This window comes from Pan paniscus, chromosome 19 (assembly GCF_029289425.2).
Source record: "Pan paniscus chromosome 19, NHGRI_mPanPan1-v2.0_pri, whole genome shotgun sequence".
Taxonomy (NCBI): domain Eukaryota; kingdom Metazoa; phylum Chordata; class Mammalia; order Primates; family Hominidae; genus Pan; species Pan paniscus.
This window is the reverse complement of record NC_073268.2, coordinates 24051894-24076553: the sequence shown is the minus strand read 5'-3', so window position 1 is coordinate 24076553 and position 24660 is coordinate 24051894. Positions and strand designations below refer to the sequence as shown.

Genomic DNA, 24660 nt, shown 5'->3' with positions numbered 1-24660 from the left:
CTCAAAGGTTGTAGAGTTGTACTGATGCTGAAAAATCAATGAGATTAACCCAGAAATTGGCTCAATAAGAAACCAGGGACTCCCAAAGGGGGTTTTACAATTCAGAAACAGGAAAAAATTAGAAAGTGGTTTATTTGCAATTTACATGGATTCCTCTACTTTGTGAGGTTTAGTATAATTGAAATGTATTGCAATTTTCAGGAACATTACCTACAAATCGATATTAGGTGGTCTACAGCTTGTAATTGATGTGCTTCATGATAAAGATAGCAGTAATGATGTTTTAAATATTCTAGTGCTCATTGGATTTCATTTTTGCAGGCAATTTGCAGCTCCTCTGAGTAAAACATTTATATTCAATTACAGAGTCTGATAAATAGGATTCCCGCCACCCCACCCCTTCTAATCACTGCAAAGTATTAATAGTGCTTTCTTATGGCTGATTTCTTGCAGGGAGCAAAGATAAGATTATAGCCAAATTTCTTTAGAAACCTCAGCAGCATCTCCTTCTGGTAGCTATTTAGATATTTTCTTCCACCTCTTTGACTTCAGATGACACGACCTTGCCATCCACTACTTCTTGCACGACTGTCTTAATCTTCCTGGTTTTCTTTATATCTGAATTCATATTAAACATTAAATGTTAATTCAGGCACATGACTCTACTGATTTATAATATTCAACTTTAAATTATTCTTTTTACTTATTTCCTTCTTTTAGAAAAATATGTTAAACTCATCCTCTTTCTCAAAAAATCTTAAGTCCATTTTATAAATAGATGCAGAAAATGTGCTTCTCCCCAAATTTACAAATGTCCTACTCTTAAAAATTCAAGAAATAAATTATCTTGAATTTAAGTGGAATTCAAATTTTGTCTTGTTTTTCCTTTTCAGGATGTCAGGATGTTTCAAGATAGCAATAACACAGGCCAAGAAAATCACCCCATTCTGAGGAGTGTGCCCAAGTTCCCATGTGGAGGGTTTCTTTATGCCATGTACAAGATTTTTAGAATCCCTGGTGTCATATCTGCTCCCTTGAGAATTGGCCTTTGCTATGGTTTGAATGTGTTCCCTGGAGTTCATGTGTGGAAAACTTAATCCCCAATGTAACAGTGTTGGGAGGTGCGGCCTAGTAAGAGGTGATTAGATGATGAGGGCTCTTCTCTCATGGATGGATTAATGTGGTTACCATGATAATGGGTTAGTTATTGTGAGAGTGGGCTAGTTCTAAAAGAAAGATTAGCCTCCTCTTGCTCTCTGGTTCTCATGGACACTCTTTTGCACTTCTACTTTCTGCCATGGGATGACGCAGCAAGAAGGCCCTTACAAGATGCCGGCACCTTGATATTGGACTTTCTGGCCTCCAGAACTGTGAGCCAAGTAAACGTCTATTGTTTGTAAATTATCCAGTCTCAGGTATTCTGTCACAGCAGCAGAAAACAGACTAAAACAGCCTCACTTTACTTTTTATCAGTGGCATGTAGTTAATAGAAAGCAGCTGAATGTCATAGAAAATGTGCAAAAATTTAGAACTTACCTCTCTCTTCCAGGGTGCTTAACTGATATTCTGTAGTTCTGTTTTTTTTTTTTTTAATGAAAAGAAGAAAAAAGAAATAGAGAAAAACATTATTGCTGTTTTGAAAATGGAATGCACTCCTGTCTTTTATATTTTAAAGTCCAAGTGAATGTGTTTTATTGCTTTCATATATCTTTCCCTTTTACATTGCTTTTATTGCAAACTTGAGCATTTTACTTTTTAACTTGAAAAATACATAGATTTAAAACTGACCAGTTTAATATATGCTAAGAAGTTCCTCTAATTAAAATAACAAAATTACAATGGAAGTTTAAATCTTGTGTTCTCTTGTTGATATTCTTAGGTATTGTATCTGAAGACAGTTGCTGCTGCCACACTTATGATTCTCAGACTGGCTCCCATGGACCTCAGCAGCTTATTGTCTAATTCATGAGCTCTCAATTAGAATTTCCAAAAGGTTATTATGCCTTCAATTATATATTAATGATGAAAATTAATATCAGCATAATCTATATCATTTGGAGAATTATCTCCAAATGATCATGTGGTAGAACTCAGTCCTACCACATGATCTCAAGGCTGTACTTGATATTTTGGGTGTGTGTGTATTTTTTGGTATATTTTCGTTTTGTTGTTCGTGGTGAGGCGTGTGTGAGTATAATTGCTTCTGTCCTAGGGATTGCATTGGTGCTGGGTAATGAGTGACAGGGACATTAAAATAGAAGTGCATACAGACATTGACACCTATTCCTTGATTCTAAGAGCCTTACTTTACGTCTTCTCCTTCCAGAAGGCGGCGGTAAGTAGCAATTTCCTGTTCAAGCCGAGTCTTTATGTCAAGAAGGATATGGTATTCGTTGTTCTGGCGTTCCATGTCACTCCGAATCTGCATCAGTTGGGCCTCCAGAGAGCTCAACAGTGACTGGAGGTTGGCTAACTGGCTGCTGTAACGGGCCTTGGTCTCCTCTAGAGTGTGCTCCAGAGACTCTTTCTATGAGCACAAGAAAAATAGGGCACTTCTTATCTGAGGACTTGATTCAAGAGATGGGTTAATTTTAATTTCTTTTGAGAAGGGTCTCTGCAGTTCATCACTGTGGGCATGGTGTATATTTCTAGCTCCATCTCCCACTCTTCCCAACTAGGCAACCTCAGCCAGCCAGCTAGGATCATTAGCTCTTGGGGTTTTTCTTTGCTTGTAGCTTTGCACCTACTGTTCTTTCAGTGTGGCGCCTTGTAGCATTGTTCTCAGTACTTGCTTCCCCACTGTGTGAAGATGTTATACCTCTCACTCCTTCATCAGACCTGGCCATGTGATCTGTGGCATTTCTCAATTGCAGGATTAGATTCCTTTAATCCATTGACAGCTGGCTGGGTCATGTGACTCTCTTTGGTTAATAAAATGCAGGTCAAACTGACAAATGCCTTTTCTTTTTCTTTTTTTTTTTGGGGACGGAGTCTTGCTCTGTCGCCCAGGCTGGAGTGCAGTAATGTGATCGCAGCTCACTGCAACCTCTGCCTCCTGGGTTCAAGCGATTCTCCTGCCTCAGCCTCCCAAGTAGCTGGGATTACAGGCACACACCACCATGCCCAGCTTATTTTTGTATCTTTAGTAGAGATGGGGTTTCACCATATTGGCCAGCTGGTCTCAAAGTCCTGACCTCAGATGATCCTCCTGCCTTGGCCTCCCAAAGGACAAATGCCTTTTCTAAGGAGAAGCTTTAAGAGCTATCAAGTGGACCAACAATTGCTCTTTTCTTTCTGCCAGGACACTGGCATGTCCTAGGTAGGGCCTACCCCTTTAGCCTTGCCCTTGGAAAGGAAATGTCACGGTGGATGTAGTATCATGGCTGCAGGCCACTGTGGTTTGAGGGATTCTGCTTACCACAACATAATTTGGCATGGGCTTGCTGATTTGCTTGGCCTGGAATGTCTCTAGTCCATTCTCCAGCTTAAAATTTTATCTTAGATTTTGAGATCTGGTATAATGGACACATACAGGGGAATAGCAGACATGGGGGCCTAACAGAGGGTGGAGGGTAGGAGGAGGGAGAGGATCAGAAAAAATAACCAATGGGTATTAGGTTTAATACCTGAGTGATGAAATAACCTGTACAACAAATCCCCATGACACAAGTTTAACTACATCATAAATCTGCACATGTACTCCTGAACTTAAAAGTTACAAAAAGATCTGGTTTAAATGCCACTTTCCCTGTGAAATCTTCCAGATTTACTCTTTCGTCTGCATTCATGCAGTACATTGCCCTTTCCTCGATTTCTCTCTGTCCTTTAATTATAATCAGTTGTTCGGCCTGTTTCCCTGCCAGTTCTGCAAGGGGAAGGGTTATTTCTTGTAGGTCTTTGCATTTCTATAGTTCCTAACAGAGGACCTTGGTAAACACATACTGGATTGAGAAAGAGAAGTTAGATGTGCTTTACCATGCTGAGATGGGACTGGAGTTCTATCTCAAGGCTCTGGGAAGTGCGTCTCAGCTCCGTTAGTTGAACCTCAGTTCCTTTTAATTCTTCAGTATTCACTGTGACCTGTTGCTGCAGAACTGCAGTCTACAGTGCCAAGAGTGAAAAAAAAATAGTTGAGGGGTGGAAATAAGATAGAAAAGACAGAAAGAGAAAGGAAGAATGAACAAATGAAAAAGAAAATGAGTTATCTGTTTCTGGAGGAAAGCATCTACACGTTTGCTCACCCTTTAGAATTGTGTGGTTACCTGTCTCTCAAACTGTTCTTTGGCCTCTTGAAGGTTCTTCTGGGCCATGACTTCATACTTCTGCCTCATTTCATTCATGATGGCGCCAAGGTTCAGGCCTGGAGCAGCATCAACCTCCACATTGACAGTGTTGCCCAGATGCTTGTGTAGGCCATCGACTTCCTATGAAAGTGAAATTGATTGATTTTAGTCTGAAGCACATTCTCAGATAAGGCTGGGCAGAAAAGACATAAGGAGTCTCATGACCTCTTTCACTGGGAATAAGTAAAAAAGATATAAAATAATAACTTGTGTTGGGCTTATTGTGGTCCAGGTACTGCTCTAAGTCATTTAACTTACAACAACATTATGAAAAGAAGGTAGGGCTTGTATCATTATTGTCATCGTCATCGTCTCTGTCACTACCACCACCAACTCTTCCCCATTCTCCTGTTTCTCCCGCTCCTCCTATTATTAGTATTATATAGAACCATTCCATTGTTTCCAATACCACTTCTGAATATTTTCTCACCTCCTGATGCTCCTTTTTGAGGAGAGCTAGGTCTTTATTCAGTTCTTCAATTTGAATCTCCAAATCTGTTTTATGTAGGGTTAGGTCATCAAAGACCTTATTCAGGCCTTGGAGATCAGCTTCCACTGTTAGACGTATTCCTCTCTCAGTCTCATACCTGTGAATTAATTAGTGTACAGAGATAACTGGTCCTTCTGAAGCCATTATAAGGAGAGAATCTAATATAATGGGATAGGTTTTAAAATGTGGCTTATGAGGAGATCAATTTCAATACCTTATAATGTCTGCCTTTACACATTCATGAAATTTACATAAGAACCTAGGAGTCAGAAAATGTGCTCAATAATATAATCTCTATAATTTGGGGTGACTGGTAAAAAGGCAATCTGAAATAATTTTGAACACTTCTAAATTCTAGAATTTATCTTATAAGAAATTAAATTGTGTTAATTATTGTGTTGGCAAAGGGTTCTTATTATTGATATTAAATAATGGTTAGTTTTACTTAATGAATGTACATGATCGATTTATTTTTATTACTTTGTGAACAGAGACATCCAAAGTGAATTATCTCAAACAGCTCTACATCCTCCTCTACAATCTTACATACACACTGTGTGTGTGTGTGTGTGTGTGTGTGTGTGTGTGTGTATTTGAGACAGGGTCCCACTCTGTCACTCAGGCTGGAGTACAATGGTGTGATCATGGCTCACTGCAGCCTCAACCTTTGGGGCTCAAGCAATCCTCTCACCTCAGCCTCCCAAGTAGCTGGGACAGCAGACGTATGCCACCATGCCCAGCTAATTTTTTTTGTATTTTTGTATAGAGATGTGGTTTTGCCATGTTGCCCAAGCTGTTCTCAAACTCCAGGACTCAAGTGAGCCTCCTGTCTCAGCCTCTCAAAGTGCTGGGATTACAGGCGTTAGCCATCATGCCCTGCCCAGTTTCCTAAAATATCCAACTTTAAAAAATGACACTGCAATGTGACACTCAGTGCTAGGTAAAATTGGAAGTAATGCACCTTTACTGCTTTCATCTTTGGATTTGATTTCCTATTTCCTTATTGTTAATCCCTTGGAGCATTAAAAGGCTACCCTTCTAACCACAAAGGGCTTTTTGGTGTTAATGCATTGTACAAATTCAGGATGAAGAGGCCTTAGTGTGGAAGCTGTTTGCAAGGAACCGGTCTGGTCACATGTGGTGTGATGACTACAAAGAAAGTGAACACAATTTTTACTTTCTTTTTCTTTTCTTTCTTTCTTCCTTTTTTTTTTTTTTTTTGAGACAAGGTCTCAGTCTGTTGCCCAGGTTGGAGTGCAATGGCACGATCTCAGCTCACTGAAACCTCCGCCTCCCAGGTTCAAGCGATTCTCCTGCCTCAGCCTCCGGAGTAGCTGGGATTACAGACATACGGCATCACGCCCAGCTAATTATTATAGATTGGTTCTGGTTCTTTGGTTGGCCAGACCATCCTGTAAAACACTGGCAAGCCAGAAATCATCAAGAGTCACCCCTGGAACTTGGGTCATACACTTGCAGGCACTTGAATGAACATGGAGAATTACTTGGAGAATCACCAAGGGTAGACACAAGACTCTCTTTAGATAACAGAAAGGCACTTAGGGAGAAGGAGAATGTAAATTACTTTGTTATTACTCCAAAGGGCAGAATTAGATTTAGATACCAGGTTACTAAAAAAAAATTTAGCAACCAGTAATAACCAAGGAGAATAGTAGTTACTGGAGGTGTTTAGTTACATGCCGGGGGATCAAGAAAGAGAAGGCCATCCCTGAGTTCTGGGTTAGCTTCTAACATGTAGCTTCTAACCTCCTTTAGGCTTCAGGATTCTGGACGTTGAACTGTGCTTCCTTTATCAACAATGATATGGAAAGCTGAGTATCTGGAAGGACTACTAAAGGAATTCTTTTTCAGAAACTTTTGCCACGCATTAGGGAACCTACTTCAGTCTGAAGTCCTCAGCAGCCAGTTTAGCATTATCAATTTGCAGGACACACCGAGCATTTTGCAGTTGAGCATCCTTAATCTGGAAAATACATGAGAAAGAATGACATTTTCTTATTTATTTATTTATTTATTTATTTATTTATTTATTGAGACAGAACCTTGCTCTGTTGCCCAGACTGGAGTGCAATGGTATGATCTCGGCTCACTGTAACCTCTGCCTCCCGGGTTCAAGCAATTATCCTGCCTCAGCCTCCCGAGTAGCTGGGGTTACAGGCATCCGCCACCATGCCCGGCTAATTTTTGCATTTTTAGTAGAGACAGCATTTTGCCATGTTGGCCAGGCTGGTCTTGAAGTTCTGACCTCAGGTGATCTGCCTGCCTCGGCCTCCCAAAGTGCTGGGATTACAGGCGTGAGCCACCGTGCCCAGCCAAGAATGACATTTTCAACTGGATAGGAGTTTACAAGGATTTAGTTTATCCCCAGCTACAGTGACTATTATGTCAAAAATGATGTTCATTTCAAGTATTTCTACACGAAAATATATAGAAAAAATAATGACATAGGTATTTAACATAACAGAGTCATAAAATGCAACTCTAGATGCCCCAGGGTTTGGTCTACTTTCTTGTGATTTTACAGAAGGATAATTTAACTCAACTTGAGTCATCACACCTTATTGAGTGCCTTGCCTTTGATGTTTCTACTTAGGACATTCCTTTTAGCCCCTCTGGTCTGGTGAACTCCCATTCCTCCCTCCTGTCTCAGGTTCGACAGCATTGCTTCATAGGAGCCTTCACAGATGCTCTCAAAACTGAACTGGATGATCTGCCTGTGCTCTCATTATCCCTCTGTGTGCTGGTCCCTCTGTCCATCCCTGTATCCTCATAAATCATATTGTGTCCACCATAATATTCCTCAGTCCCCAGCATGGTGCCCAGCACCTAGTTAGTGTTCATTCAGTATTGGCTGAATGAAAGAACATGATGCATGAAAGAACGAAATGCATGATGGAGGCATATAGATGAAAAATCTACTTGCAGAAGATGTTACAATGACATTTCTCTTTCAATGGATCCAGTTTTGGAGAGGGCTGCTTCCTATGGTTGGGACTGTCCAGCTCAATGGGACGGATGGCCTGTGCCTGTGTATTTGAGATGAACCAAAGTAGAGTCAGAAACACGAGACAGGTGTGGTTCAAACATTTTTAGTGAGAGCCTGCGAAGGATGAACTTTATTCCGGAAGGGCAATTTAAATGCCATTGCTTCACATGCCCATAGTTTCTAAAATTCCAAAGCAACTTCCCGTGGAGTCCGAATCAAATTGCCCTGATGTTTAGTACAACTCAAGAAAAACAGACTTGCTGGTAAGTAAATGCGCTTTGCTCTAAAGGAGTATGAATCTTAACACAGAAATTACAGTGAACACTTTTCTTAATTAGATAAGAACTTTAATTTGAAGCAAGTGCTCTGTGTCATATCTGAAATTTTCAATTAGGAGCAAAGTCTTCTGCTTTTATTCCATGAAACTGATAAAATACAGAGCTCCACCCTTTTTTTGATGACATAGGAGGAGGTTGTGATATGATTGTAATAAACATGAATTGGGGGCAATAGAACATTTTATTACTGTAGAAGTAGTTTCTGAACTGCTTGATGCTGATGGTCATGTTATTAAACAGGGCACTTAAAAATCCAGGCATCATTAAGACCCATATTCCTGCCACACTGTTTCTACCCAGAATCACTTTGCTATTTAAATCTGCAGTACAGTATTCTAATAGTCATATTATAACATTTACTTAAATAAAAGGAGAAAAGTCTTTGAATTTACTGGGGTTTCAAAACTTGATAAGGACTAGGTGAAAAACTAAGAGAGATTTATCACGTAATTAATTTTTAGCTCTTTTCAGAAAGATTGTTCACTATACATTTAGCCCTGATGTGATAAGCTGTGACAAAGATTCATTTTATTCCGGAAGATAAAATGTTCATATTTTGTATGTAATTGTATTAAACATTAAAAATAGCATGATTTAAGGTCATCCTATTGTACAGTCAGGTACTCCAGCACTAAAGGTAGATGAAAGAATTTTTATAGATGTAACATTTTAGCCTAATTTGCTTTACAACGTCCATTTGGACCTACCTAACATAGATAACCTCTTGATTTATCTTGAAGCTAAACACAGAGTAGGAAACACAAGCATCATCTCTCACCTGATTTCGCAGCTCTTCAATTTGTCTGTAATATGCACTGTAGTCGTGACCAGCCCTCGGGGCGTTGGTTTCGTACCACTGCTTGATCTGCACTTCAAGTTTGGAGTTGGACTGCTCCAGGGTCCGCACCTTTTCTAGGTAGCTCGCTAGACGGTCATTTAGGTTCTGCATGGCCATTTTCTCATTGCCAACAAACAGGTCCCCGCCGCCTGTGAGATCGCTCCCATAGTTCACCGTGTGTCTGGAGTTGGATATGCGGATGCCCCGGCCTCCAGCACCCCCATAAACGCTGGGTGTCGTCCCGAGGCGCTGCATGCCCACTGTACTAACTACAGGGGCCTGCAAGGAGGAGCTCAGGCTTCTGTGGAAGCTTCTGCGACTGAAATCCATTGGAGATTCCAGGAGGGAGCACCTGTAGCTTCAGGATGGTTGGGGCAGAGTGTGTCTCATGGAGGGTGTTGAGCTAGCCTTTTATGAAGTCCACAGGCAAGAAACTCCTCCTCTGCTGACATGTCACTAGGATTGGCACCACAGTCCACCTTGCCTTACCTCCACGCCCCCCGCTTTGTATAGCAATGTGTTAATATGCTTAATTCAATTCCAGAAAATACCACTAGAGGCATTTCTTGGAGGCTTTTATCAGGGGCAACTTTTTTTTTTTTTTTTTTAATTAAACAGGTAACAAAAGGAAACAGGAAGGTGTATTCTTTTAGCCCATGCGCCTGCCTTGGCAGGTTTTTTTCATCCTAACATACACGTAAAGAATATTTACAATCCTCATGTATAATTTAGGTATCTAAAAAGGCAGATGTGCCTACATAACTGAAAGTCACAATGGAGATAAAGGACAATGTTTGATTTGTATTGAGGAGTTGCTCTTCAGAACCTCTGTTTCATGCTTTGCTTGTGTTTGGCTTTTAAGTTTATTGTGTTTTGGACAACTTATTTTATATGACTATTAAAATATTTTGTACAAACACAAAACCTCGAATCCCTAAACCAGGAATGAAACCATTGTACATTTGGAGATGTAGTTTGGGGATGTGAATTAAATGAATTTAGCTGAGTGATGGATTAGATGATTTGGGAGGTTATTTTCTTTCTATTTCTAATGTTCTATGACTAAATATTGCATTTTAGGTTTCCAGTCACCGCCTGGCTTCAAGTCCTGTTACCAAGACACTTAGAATAAATCACACAGTGCTTTGTACCTGGCATGGTATCAGGATGGGTCTCCTCTTTTGTATGAGGCCAGCTTAACACCCACCATGAGACAGACTCTGCCCCATCCATCCTGAAGCTACTTACAGGTGCTCCTTCTAAAGTCCCCAGTGGATTTCAGTTGCAGAAGCTTCCATGGAAGCCTGATCTTCCTTGTATGCCCCCACAATCACAGCGAGAGTGGCTGTATATATAGGAAGGGGTGCAGGCGGGGACTTGGGACTACACTCAGCTTCCAGGGTTGGGCTGGAGGCAGCTGCTTGTGTGTGGACCTCTAGACACATGGGCATGATCTCATCGGTGGGAATCTGATTGTAAGCAACCAATAAATGCCTGAGTCACTTGCTTCCCTTCATTCAAACCCCCTGGCTGAGAATTCACACTTCCCATGAAGCATGTAAATCACTTCCTTAGTTAATTAGATAATCACTAATTAATATAATTAGATAATCACTTAGTTAATCACTTCCAAGTTAATTAGAAGGGATTGGAAAAGTCACTAAAAACATCTAATTAATTGTCATCCTGATACTTTAATGGAATTGAGATTTGTATATAATTAAGCAAGCAAGTAAATGCGAAAAGAATTGGAATTTAATTGTCTTATTTTAGTGGCTTATTTGTTGTTGCTGTTGTTCTGAAAGCCAGTCACTTAAAAAAATTTTTTTTTGAGTTTTTAGAAACCAGTGGCTTTTTTACTTTTGAGTTTAAATTTCTTTTACACACAACTTTCTTCTAAAATAAGGTCAGATCATATTATTTCTGTCTTATGAACAGTATACTTTAAAATAATACATTGTGTTTGATTTTATCTTAGTTATATCACAGAAATAAAAATTGAGATAAAATGGAATCTATTTTATGCATTTTATGGTATATGTGTGGACAGCTCTTATATTTTTATCCATTAATGTATTCATCAGCCAATACTGAGTACTCACCACCAATGACTGGACTGGTAGCAAGAAGACCTTGCTAACTTACTAGAGTTATAAATTACTTTGTTAATAGATGTCACAGCTAAACTCTGTAGCAGAGAAGAACTTTTTATAAACACATGAACTATGTTCTTTATACATGTATTCAAAGATGAATTGTTTTTGGTGTTGATTAATGGGGTAGGAGGTTGTTAGATTAAAGTCATTGGAAAATTATACTATTTAAATTACACAAGTTTTATAGTAAGTTGGTCTCAGCTAAGAGTTTCATATGCTAACACATGATCAAGGTGTGTAGAAGCATTATAAAATCAATAGTTAGCTTTATAATTAGAAAAGAACATAAATGCAGTTGTTAAACATGATGATTTTTGTTCTCTTTTGTAGCACAATTCTTCCTTATGACTGGACCTATTTATATCAAAGAGTTGAAAATCCCATTTTTAGTTATTTTCCATTTTATTTTTATTTTGAGACAGGGTCTCACTGTGTGACCCAGGCTGGAGTGCAGTGACACAATCACAGCTCACTGCAGCCTTGACCTCCCAGGCTCAAGTGATCCTCCTGCTTCAGCCTCCCAAGTAGCTGGGACTACAGGCACACACGCCATGCTTACATAATTTTTATTTATTTATTTTTGGTAGAAACAGGGTCCCACTATGTTGCCCAGGCTGGACTCAAACTCCTGAGCTCAAGTGATCCTCCCACCCCACCCTCCCAAAATGATGGGATTACAGGTGTGAGCCCCTGTGTCCAGCCGTTTTTTTCTTTTTTTTTTTTTTTTGAGACGGAGTCTTGCTCTGTCACCAGGCTGGAGTGCAGTGGCGTGATCTCAGCTCACTGCAACCTCCGCCTCCCCGGTTCACACAATTCTCCTGCCTCAGCCTCCCTAGTAGCTGGGATTACAGGTGGGCACCACCATGCCGAGCTGATTTTTGTATTTTTAGTAGAGATGGGGTTTCACCACGTTGGCCAGCCTGATCTTGATCCCTTGACCTTGTGATCTGCCTGCCTCAGCCTCCCAAAGTGCTGGCATTACAGGCGTGAGCCACTGCACCCGGCCCAGCCAATTTTTTTTCTTTTTTCTGAGAAATAACTTTGTCTATATCTTATTCCAGAAATCTTTGGCTAGTTTTGATAAGTTTTTGAGGTTTTAAATTTAAACTAAAATATGATACAATAGTGTCATCATTATGAGGTATAGTCATTCAATCTACCAATTTGTTGGAGTAGAAAAAATTCTACTGGAAAGCCTCCCACCTGTTTATATAAGGGCAGGAGAATTTGCTGGCTTCTCTATATCACTGAGTTTTGTACTTTTGTAGATTATTCGATCTTATAATGTTACCATAGGAAATCAAGTGAGTTTTTCACAGCAATTCATTTTTCCGAGTTATATCTCGAGGACTGAGTAAAGATCCTATTGACCCTTGTTCATACACAAAGTCATGAATTTAGAGACCCTGGTATTTCAGGCTGTTGGGTGACTGCAGCTGTAAATAAATACTTATTAGATCCCAACTTCCTTGTAGCTAGTAGGAGATACATTTTGACCTCTGAGACACTCTACTGAGAGTATTAATGATTAATATTAAGTATGGCCAGTAGTTGGGAAGGCTATTATAAGCACTACAGTTTTCAGAGGACTTTCAACTTTTTTCTTTTTTTTTTGTATTCTACCATGACCAAGCTATTGCAATCACATATGATAGACATAGAACCTGCAGTCTCTGGAGTGGCATCTTGTTCAGACAGGGAGAAGGAGGGTGGAAGTATGGATGAAGGAAGTTTTGCCCTGAGTTATTTGTTGAAGCGAGGAGATGGGTACAAGGAGGTTGATGTATAGTAAACTTACATCATTGTATTCTGCACAGTTAATCAGTCATATTTAGGTTTTTGTTTGTACTTATTTGGTAATTCTCAGCTGTGTTTTGATGAGTTGGATGGATTTATTTATTGTCTCATAGTGGCTATAGAATGATTGGATGAAGAATATAAATATAAATTGTTTTAGAAAATAAAACAAACTTAAAATTGGAGCAAGTACCAAGCAGATCTGAAATACAAACCAGAGGAAATAAATAATGCCATTAAAATTACAAGTTCAGTGGATGGATCCAGGAACAGATTAAGCCAGGATTATTGAACAAAATGTAGCTCTGAGGAAAATTTCCAGAATGCAGCTAAGTGACGAAGGAGAAAGTCAAGAAGGCATGAAGGCTATAATTAGAAGGTCTAAATATGTCTAATCAGAGTTCCAGAAGAAGACACAAGAGAATAAGAAAACATTCAACAAAATAAAAAGTGAGAATTTTATAGAATTCTTTAAAAAAAACCCAAGTTCTCAGATTAAGGAGACCTAATGAATTCCAGGCAAAAGGAATAAAAATAAATCACTACACACATTGAGGCAGAAAACCAGATAATTACAAGCAGATAGAGAATAAATCACCAACAAAGGAATGGTGGTTAGACTGATGACTGACTCCTCAAAAGCAACAATGGACACTGGAAATGGAATAGAATCTTCAATGTGCTGGGAGGAGATAACTGCCATTCCGGAATTTTCTGACTCGGTAACATTATATTTGAAGAAGGGTAAAATAAAGCCATTTTCAAGATTAAAAAAACTGAATTTGCCATCAACTTCTAAGTTTTCACTAAGAGCAATCTGAAAGAATGTGTTTTAAGCAGAAGGAAGATGATTCCAGATGAAAGTTCTGAGATGCATAAAAGAATTAAAATAATGAACAAATAGAGTGCTAAGCATGCGACCAAATGTAAATGTAAAGACAAGTATTGGCTATAAAATAATATATCTATTGAGAAGAAAAAACAATATGGAATTAAAGTAGATGAGGGCTGGAAGGGGATGAATGGAGTTAAATTGTTCTAAATTGCGGGACTGTTTAGGAAAACAGCAAACATACAGATTAACTTTAGATATTGACAGGTTAAGAATACATATTATATTTTCCACACAGGGACACATGGCGGAGAACAACACACACTGGCACCTGTGGTTGGAGGGAAAGCATCAGGAAGAATAGCTAATGGACACTAGGCTTAATACCTGGGTGTTGGGATGATCTGTGCAGTAAACCACCGTGGCACATGTTTACCTATGTAACAAAACTGCACATCCTGCACATTTACCCCTGAACTTAAAATAAAAGTTGAAGAAAAAAAAGAATGCATATTATGTTTTCTAATTTTATGGTTTTGCCTTTCACATGATGGCTCTTACATTGATCTGGAAATAAGCCAGTGAATTAGCACAAAGAGCTCAGAAACAGATCTGTTGCCTATAGAAACTAATTTTGTACGGCTTGGGCATTTCAAATCAATGAGGAAAGAAATGGAGTATCCCATATTTAACAAGTGGAAGTTGTATTTCTGTCTAAGGCAAAATTTACCTAAAATATAGGAAAATGAGTTCCAGATTCATTAAAGATAAAAATGTGAAAAGTTAAAAACTATACAGCATTTAGAAGAAAACACAGAATAATATCTCTAGGAATTAGAGTAAAGGAGTATTTTTAAACAAGACACAAAAAGTGAAAACTGTGAAGTACAAAATTGATACTGATTTAGCAATTTTTATTCATTAAAATATACCATAATTATAATGAAAAAAGCCTCAGACAGGGAGCAGATATTTAGAAGTCATGTAACTGACAAGAAATTAGTTTCCAGAATATGGAAAATTCCTACAAATCAATAAGAAAAAGAAAAGCATCCCAGTGAGAAAGTGGGCAAAATATGAATAGATTTGCAGAGAAGAGGAAAGCTGAATGGCCCATTCCACATCTGCCAATCGGAAAAAGTTAAAAAGTTGGACGATAGCAAGGTGGCCGAGGGGAATTCCAATCCATTCATGTTAGCTGTATAAGTAGGTACAATCACTTTGTAAAATAGTTTGAGATTATCTTAGAAGGCTGAACATTCATATAGCCATCACTCAGCAAACAATTCCTAGGTGTACACTTCAGAGAAACTCTTGTAAATATTGAACGATAGACATGTACAAGAATATTCACAGAAGCATTGTTCATATTAACAACACACACACGTACTAACATACACACACACAACAGAAAACTGGAAACAACTCAAATGTTAATAGTAGAATGAATAAATGCGTTGATACATGTTCGTACAGTGGGATGCTATGCAACAGCTAAAAATGGATAAATTAGCTGGGTGCTGTGGCTCATGCCTGTAATCCCAGCACTTTGGGAGCCCGAGTCGGGTAGATCACTTGAGGCGAGGAGTTTGAGACCAGCCTGGCCAATATGGTGAAACCCCGTCTCTACTAAAAATACAAAAATTAGCTGGGTATAGTGGTGGGCGCCTGTGATCCCAGCTATTCGGGAAGCTGAGGCAGGAGAATCGCTTGAACCCAGGAGGTGGAGGTTGCAGTGAGCCGAGATCATGCTACTGCACTCCAGCCTGGGCAAAAGAGCCAGGCTCTGCCTAAAGAAAAAAAAAAAAAGATAAATTACATTACTGACATGGATAAATATTTAAAAACATAATGCTGAAAAAAGACAACAGAATCCATCCAGATTTTATTGATATATAGTATAAAAACAGGCAAAACGAAATAATGTATGCTTAAGAGATATACATATAGATAATGTAGATTGCAAATGATGGTCACAGATTCCTCCTGTCTCTGATGCACACTCCTTTGCAAGTCCTTTCAGAGTTTGAGGGGCATCTAGACCATTTCCAATTTTTGAAGCTCCTGGTATATTAAACAATTGAAAAAAATTTAAAGTGTTTATATTTCCTTTACATTACCATTTGCAACACAAAATCTCATAATACAATAAACCTGTACCAATCACAAGATTTATTTAAAAAATACTAACTTATTTTAGTGTACTATAGGCTACGTGGTCCAGTGTGGGGGCATAGTTTTAACGGATGAGATGGATATCTTAATCGTGATCCTCCTGCATCAGCTTCCCAAAATGTTGTGAGTACAAGTGTGAGCCACTGTGCCTAGCCAAGATGGATATAATCTTTTCATCCCAGAGGTGATGTCTGAAACCAGATAGGGCTGCATTTGGATTTAACATCCTAAATCTCTGACTGGGAAGCCACAGGCTCAACGGTCCTCTTCACCCCTGCAATTGGCTCCGTATCCATGTTATTTTGCCAATGTCCAGTGTTATGCCAAGGACAAGTGAGTACTTATTTTACACAAGCTTGACTAAGAGAGAGCCCAACTGAATTCCTCCCAAAACAGAAGAATAATTTGTCACCAAGACTAATTCTAGTTCCTACCTCTAGAATCATAGTAAAGAAGTTACTGACAATTTAAAAATAATATTAGCACCTGTTTCTAGCCATCATTAATTAGTTCATGAACGTTGAGGTCCAGTCTCAAACACCTACCTAAAAATGCAAATCTGATTATTTCACTTCTGTGAAAGACTGACAACAGTATGTAGTCAAGTCCAATATACAGCTCTCAAAGATCTAGCTCCTGCCTACCTTTTTAGACCCCCTGGTCAACCCTCCATGCCTCAGATGGCACACTCCAGTAACACACACCACTGATTCCTCCATTCCATGCTTTTGTATACTCCATCCCCTTCTCTTCTTCTGCATGTCATCTCTTCCAGGAAGCCATCCCTGTGCTCTCAAATTCCTTCCCTCCAGGATGACCAACTGTCCTGGTTTGCCCAGGACACAGAGCTTTCTGCAATGTGAGACTTTCAGAGTTAAAACTGGGACAGTCAGTCCCAGGACAGTTGGTCACCCCGTTCATCTCTCCTGTGCACATCTCTCTTTCTTGGGTATAGTGTGTGCATGGGCTTTGGTCCTGATTCCTTTGTGGAATGAGTGGGTGTGGGACATGGGGAATAGGATGAGATGAGAATGACTGGGTGGTGATAGTGGTACCCCATGGCAAGGGGGACACTGGGACAGGACTGGGAGATGGTTTGGGAGATGGTTTACTTAACATAATGACCTCCAGTTCCATCCATGTTGTTGCAAATGACAGAATCTCATTGCAAAGGGAAACATGGTGTGTTTGTGGAAATGCCAAGTTTGTAGCACTTGTGTCAGATTTAGGTGGAGGAGACCTGGATGAAGAGGAAGATTGTTGAGTATTCTGATTTGGAGACCAGGCTGGGGGTGCATAATAAGGTATTGATAAGGTACGTAGGAAAGGTTTTCTCCAGTATTGTTGATTTTTTTTTTTTTTTTTTTTTTTGAGACAGAATCTTGCGCTGTTGCCCAGGCCGGAGTGCAATGGCATGATCTTGGCCCACTGCAACCTCTGCCTCCTGGATTCAAGTGATTCTTCTGCCTCAGCTTCCCAAGTAGCTGGGATTACAAGCACCTGCCACCATGCCCATCTAAGAAGTTTTGTATTTTTTTTTTTTTTTTTGAGATGGAGTTTTGCTCTTGTTGCCCAGGCTGGAGTGCAATGGTGCAATCTCGGCTCGCTGCAACCTCTGCCTCCCAGGTTCAAGCGATTCTCCTACCTCAGCCTCCTGAGTAGCTGGGATTACAGGTATGTGCCACCATACCCGGCTAATTTTTTGTATATTTAGTAGAGACAGGGTTTCTCCATGGTGGTCAGGCTGGTCTCAAACTCCTGACCTCAGGTGATCTGCCCACCTCTGCCTCCCAAAGTGCTGGGATTACAGGTGTGAGCCACCACGCCTGGCCTAAGTTTTGTATTTTTTAGTAGAGATGGGGTTTCACCATGTTGGTCAGTCTCGAACTCCTGACCTCAGGTGATCCACCTACCTCGGCCTCCCAAAGTGCTGGTATTACAAGTGTGAGCCACCATGCCCGGTGCCAGTCTTGATGATTCTTATGTTTATCCCTCATATATAAATTACCACCATGATTCTAGTTCACTCAAGTCTTCCAAAACTCCAGAGTCAAATCTGCACAGACAGACCACAGGAAACAGCATCTCCTGGGAGAGGCTGCCATCTTGCATAGCCCTTGCTGCTGCCTGGAGGCTTCTTCTCTCTAAACTGCTGCATTATCACATCATTGAGCGTTTCATTCATTGTGATAACTGAAGACTGTAGAATTTATGGTGCTTGTGAAAGCTCTAGAAAATATTGCCTAGCTATAGGCTATAATATTGTTAGCTAACTAAATGGTAATAACCAATTAGCATTGAACTTTTTTAGACTATGTTCTAAGGGAGAAATCATCAGTGATTTAATTTTCTGATATGCTTTTATGTTACTTGGACAACCCAAACTTACTATTTTTGAAAACAAGTAAGCAAGTGACAAATCACTCACCACGTGTTTTTATTTTTCATGAGGCTTATTTCTAAATACAAAGAACCATATAGGCTATCATATCTGAAAGAGCCCTTGAAAGTCATGTAGGCCATCCTCATTTTACAAATGAAAAGCTGAGGCATATGCAGATTAATGACTTGCCTATAGCAACGGTACAAATATAGAAAGTTGAGATTAAGCTACATAATATTTGCTCTGCAAATTGATTTTTAGTGCTTTTGCATGACCCAGGAAAACTGTCTTGGCAACAACACCCTGATGTATAAACAAAACTCTCATCAACGAAATTACTGCTTAAAAGGTGAATATAAGGTCTATACTCAATACATTTTTGTTTCTACCTGGGGCTAGAGACCTCCTCTTTCAATATGATCCTTCCCGTGCTACTAATCACACAAAATTGAAACAGGTGCTCTAAGATACGGCGGCGATCATTGGCTCCAGAATGCTCCTAGAGCAAGGCACGATGTATATGGATGCATCAGACTAGATGAAGAGATGTATTATTAATTCGTTTTTCAGAATGCAAACGGCAGATGTGTTCACATTTCTGCTCGGTGGGGTATTTCATTACTTTTTAATGTGCACACACTTAAGTAAAAAGGGAAAAACAAACCATACAAAGCATCAGACTGGTTAAAAGAGAAGCTTCATATTGAAAATTTGTTGCAGAGTACAGGATTGAGCTTGAAATGGAGGGATGGAAAGAGAGAGGGAAAGAACGCTTTTCCCAACACCTAATTTTGCAAGGAGGAGTTGTATTAATAAACAGGTTTTAGGAAAACTGCCTGTAAAGATTAACATCTTCTGGGCTGGGCGTGGTGGCTCACACCTGTAATCCCAGCACTTCGGGAGGCTGAGGTGAGCGGATTGCTTGAGCCCAGGAGTTCAAAACCAGCCTGGGCAACATGGTGAAACCCCATCTTTACAAAAAATACAGAATTTAGCCAGGCATGGTAGTGCGCGCCTGTGATCCCATTTACTCGCGAGGCTGAGGTGAGAGGATCCCTTGAGCCTGGCAAATTGAGGCTGCAGTGAGCGGTGATACGTCACTGCACTCCAGCCTGGGCAACAGAGCAAGACACTGTCTCCAAACAAACAAACAAACAAACACAAACAAACAAACAAACGAACATCAACGTCTTCTGAGTCAGGCAGTTGGCAAAAGATGAAATGAAGTTTTGACAACTGGTTTTTAAAAACAGAAAGGTATCTGGGCAAATTAAACTATTTATGATTTGCTGAGTGCCTCCTGGGTGGTCAGACACTGCTCTGGAGGAGCTTGTGGTCTGGCAGAGGAAATGCTAACAAGGGCATGTATGAAAGGAGGAAGCAAAAGTCCCTAGAAAGTGCTGTGAAAAATCAGGAGGAGGTGAGGCTGAAAGCTGAAGAAGCCAGGAAGGCTTTCTAGAGGGGTGGCTTTCAGAGCAAGATGTGCAACCTCTCCCTAGGATCTGGAGTCCTAGAGCAGGTGGGGAAGAGCAGGGCACTTACTCACCCCCAGACCTTTCCTGGAGGTGTGATCTGGGGTTGGATGGGAAGCACCGGCATGTGAAAGGCCCTGAGGCAGGGAAATGAGCAGAGGTGGGCTGGAAAGGAACCAGTGAGTAGAGAAGGGAGGAAAGGAGGCTATAAAGGTCACATTCATTCCATCTCTTCGTGTCTTAACTCTGAAAGAGTCAGAGAACTCCAAATAAAGACCGCTCACATTTTAACGTGGGTGGTAAGGAAGATGAGGGGCTGTGGGATGTGGGAGCAGAACAGTGAGAAAACATCTGAAAGCCACCCCGCTAGGAAGCCTTCCCCGGTTTCTTCGGCTTTCAGCCTCACTTCCTCCTGATTTTTCACAACACTTCCCAGGGATTCTTGCTTGCTCCTTTCCTATGGGCCCTTGTTAGTATTTCTTCTGCCGGACCCCAGGGAACTCTGAAGATAAATAATTGCAGGCTGGGCGCAGTGGTTCACGCCTGTAAGCCGAGGTGGGAGGATTGCTTGAATCCAGTTCAAGACCAGCCCTGTAAACATAGTGAGACTCCTTCTCTACAAAACATTAAAAAAAAAAAAAAAATAGCAGGGTGTGGTGGCACGCACTTGTAGTTCCAGCTACTTTGGAGGCTGAAGTGGGAGGATTGCTTGAGCCCAGAAGTTCGAGGCTGCAGTGAGTGGTGACTGTGTCACTGAACTCCAGTCTGGCAAACAGAGCAAGAACCTGTCTCTAAAAAATCAACAAAAATAATTGCATGAGTCAGGTCAATCTGCAGGCTTAGAGGGCCAGGTGATATGTTCATTGCGTAGTTGGAAAATAGCATGTGATAAGATAATCAGTCCGGGGATAGTCCAGTTTGGGGTGTCAGAGGGTCAGGAGGAACAGCTCCACTGTGAGGAGCCCCATTTAACCTGATTTAGAAAAGGGAAGGCGGAGAAGCATCAGCGTTGAAACAGGGTTCCCTAGTGACCACAACCGTTGTAGACAGTACACCTTTTTGTGGTTTAGGGTTTTATTCCTGTAATATGTTTCCTAGCCTTATAAATCCGGGGCTTTACACCTTTCTGGGGACTTACTAGGTGTCAATGGAGATGTGGTTTATTAATTGTATTCTTTTTTAAGAATAAGTTGCTCCTATTTGGCTTTCACAATGCAGCTAATATTTTTGATGCCTCAGGTTCTACGAAGGCCTCATTGTTTGGCGTTTTCTAGTTTTTTAAGCAATGAAAAGGTGGAAAAGCCTGGAGCAATTTCTTATGCGTTTGACACATATGTTGAGGGATATTAAATAATTGCTGCCCAGAGTAAAATATAACAGGTTTTTATGGCCAACCCTTATGTTGACAGAGTGTACAGGCTGGTAGCTATGTATACTTTTTCAAAATAAATGCATCTCTGTGAAATGAGCTATCATCTGAAAGCATGGAGTAATTAAGGAGCAATATATTTGTTCCAAGGAACTGACATTAATGTTGACACACGATGTTTCTAGGCAATTTGATCTATACCAATAATTCACTTTCTTCCCTATAGCAGGACTCATTTTGTTCCTAAGTCATTGGAGGCTGTATTAGAGATTTATCTGGTGGCTTTTTAAAAGCACATTATTTACTACAGTGTGTGTTGAGCCACCATTTATGTTTATTGATCGTAATAAGTATGGCATTCAACCAGAATTTGGATTCAGGTTTTTAATATCTAATTTAGATTCTTTCCCTTGATTACACTGACATAGGTTCTTAGCATTGTTAAAACTGAAAAACTATACAGCAAATTTGACCCTAGATACAATGATCAATCAATCGAAGAGCAAAAATGGAAACCAGTTATTCTGGCTGGTCACAATCTCGTATTAAAATGACTGATCTGGGCCTGGCACAGTGGCTCATGCCTGTAATCCCAGCACTTTGGGAGGCTGAGGTGGGTGAATCACCTGAGGTCAGGAGTTCAAGACCAGCCTGGCCAACATGGCGAAACCCGGTCTCTACTAAAAATACAAAAATTATCTCGGTGTGATGGCGGGCATCTGTAACCCCAGCTACTCAGGAGGTTGAGGCAGGAGAATCGCTTGAACTTGGGAGGCAGAGGTTGCAGTGAGCCAAGATTGCGCCAGTGCACTCCAGCCTGGACAAGAAGAGCGAAATTCTGTCTCAAAAAAAAAAAAGAAAAAAGACTGAGCTTTGTTATAATGATTATGATCATTTTGTCTTTGCCTTTTTATTTCTTAGTATCCCAGAAATTATCCAACCAACATTTTTGATGTGGAAATGTGAATGAAATCTCTTTTGGTAGAACTACAAGAAAGATTTTAAAGGTCGTATTTTTTCAGTTTTATCAACATGGACTTAGTAAGTAGCATAACGTCATCAGACTGATCTGGTTCAACTTTTATGTTACAGAGTTGTGAGTTGTTGTGAGTTGTTTTTCAGTTCCATGGACCCCCCCAGGTTGAAGGTCACATAACCTGAGCATGCCCAGATGAACCAAGTGTGCAGGAACCTAAGTGCTTGGACTAAGGAGTGGGGACTGAATTAAGAAGCGGACACCCCATGGCAGGGTCCAGTCAGATCATGCCTCCCAGCATCACCTCATTGCAGGATCAGATCATCCTCATTACCCTATGGTTATAAAACCCGACCTAGCCTCAAGCTCAGGGAGACAGATTTGAGCATTTCCTTCAGTTTCCTTGTCAGTCTACTCACAATAAACCTTTCTCACTGCCAAACCCCAGTGCTTTGGTGCTTGACTTAACTTTGCCTGAGGGCAAACGGACCTAGTTTGGTTTGGTGACAGTAGTTTGTGTGTTATTTTAAAGCTTTGGTGTTTTAAAATTGTACTGAGATATTAATATACAGAGGTAATAATCCCCAAAGTAAAACTATCATCATAAAACCTTTTTGGGATGGAATAGCTCTTTTTTTTTTGAGACAGAATCTCGCTTTTGTTGCCCAGGCTGGAGTGCAGCGGTGTGATCTCGGCTCACTACAGCCTCCACCTCCCAAGTTCAAGTGATTCTTTTGCCTCAGCCTCCCGAGTAGCTGGAATCACAGGTGCGCACCACCATGCCCTGTTAAATTTTGTATTTTTAGTAGAGATGGGGTTTCACTATATTGGCCAGGCTGGTCTTGAACTAACCTCAAGTGATCCACCTGCCTTGGCCTCCCAAAGTACTGAATTGCAGGTGTGAGCCACCACACCCAGCCTGGAACAGCTCTTTTAATGAGAAAAGAATAAAGTCAATTAGAAAAAAAAAAAAAAGGCTTCAAACCTGAGCCTGATACAAACATTTTAAATCTGTCTTTTAAAGACCATTCCAAAACTTATGCTTTTATCATAAAACAATTCATTGGTAATTTATTTTGGATTATTCTTCTGTATTTCTCCTTGTAAGTGTATTTGCCCAGTGTGTTACTCTGACATGCCCCATGTTAGTAGCTGAACCGTTATTAACTATTGATCTATACCAATAATTCGTTTTGTTCCCTACTGCAGGGCTCATTTTGTTACTACATCATGTGAGGCTTTCTTAGAGATGTACCCAGTGGCTTTTTAAAAGCACACATTTTACTACCATGTGCGTCTGGTTACGATTTATGTGTGTGTATGTATGTGTGGGTATATATTACATATATGCAGTGTATGTATATATACACATATATATGTATATATGTGTTCACAACATTCTGATGTAAAGGATATGTCAGATTTCTATGTTCCTTGATTTAGACAAAAAAGGTTGATGACTTATTTTTTCCATTTTCTAATTTATTGGGAAATACGATATACATACATTTAACAACAGACCAAAGGAAAAAATGAAAGAATGCCTCCATCCTGGTGTGCATATTCATGTGCCATTCAAAACCACCCCACTTCGCTTTTTCCTCTTTTTTCCACTGATGATTCTGAGCACTCTGCTAATGTTATAGATACCCAGGATTGAAAACACAGACTTTAGAGATCTGGACTTGAATCCTATCTCTGCCACTTGCTTGGGCATGGTTCATAACCTCTCTGAGCCTCACTTTCCTCGTATGGAAAGTGGAAGACCATAATAATGGCCAGCATGGTGGTGGTGTGAGGATTAAATGAAATGCCATATCTGAAGTGCAGGTACAGCAGCTGGCATGTAGGAAGCACCCAGTGAGGTGTAGCTTCTTAGTGGCAGCCGTGATCATAGTAGAAGTACTGTAATTGTAAACTTGGTGGTGGTGGCAAGGAAAGGCCACTAACATTTACCCTTCAGTATGCACTGAGCTAGTAGCATTGTGTCATGGATGCTCACTGAGCCTGTGCAGCTAGTACAAGGTAAGCTGAAGGACAACCCAGAGGAAAATATAATTGAGAAAACACGTGACTACTTTCAAACATTTACAGTGACCCAGAAGTATAAGTGGGAGGAGCCATGAATGATTTACATAGAGGATCCACATCTCAGATATTTATGGATTACTTAAGATAATAGACTGTGTACTGGGCATTGAGGACAGAAAGATGGATAAGACAAGGTCCTCTCTTCCAGTCTTTCCCACTCCTCTGTGTGTGTGTGTGTGTGTGTGTGTGTGTGTGTGTGTTTGTGTGTGTGTGTCTGTATTGGGGTGGTGAGAGCCAGAGAAGAAAACTTGATGGATGAGACCATAAGAGATGAACTCACCTCCCTGGGTGATGTCCAGGGCTGGTTCCATGCTTTCGCCCCAAGGAGTTCATAATGAAATGGAGAGGATGGATAACTCAAGCTCCACCTGACCTCCTAGAAGAGTGCTGTCC

General features: G+C 40.3%; 1 protein-coding gene and 1 long non-coding RNA gene across 4 annotated transcripts in view; one reads left to right on the top strand and one right to left on the bottom strand.

Moving 5' to 3' along the window:
• The window catches only part of LOC117976486 (uncharacterized), a 162323-nt gene that overhangs the window by 56994 nt on the left and 80669 nt on the right, over positions 1–24660 (top strand). The window contains exon 2 of one of the 3 annotated variants that reach the window (XR_010110642.1): positions 6063–8103. The exons of the other annotated variants lie outside the window; for them this stretch is intronic. This is a non-coding gene — a long non-coding RNA (uncharacterized LOC117976486). The remainder of the gene's footprint in view (positions 1–6062; positions 8104–24660) is intronic. 3 annotated transcript variants of the gene reach the window in all.
• KRT20 (keratin 20) lies at positions 49–18175 on the bottom strand. Its single transcript, XM_003831408.6, has 8 exons — positions 8957–18175; positions 6735–6817; positions 4774–4930; positions 4263–4424; positions 3976–4101; positions 2307–2527; positions 1537–1574; positions 49–618 (listed from the first exon to the last, which is right to left on the bottom strand). Exons 1-8 carry the CDS (start codon positions 9344–9346, stop codon positions 521–523), a joined length of 1275 nt encoding a protein of 424 aa, XP_003831456.5. The 5' UTR covers positions 9347–18175; the 3' UTR covers positions 49–520.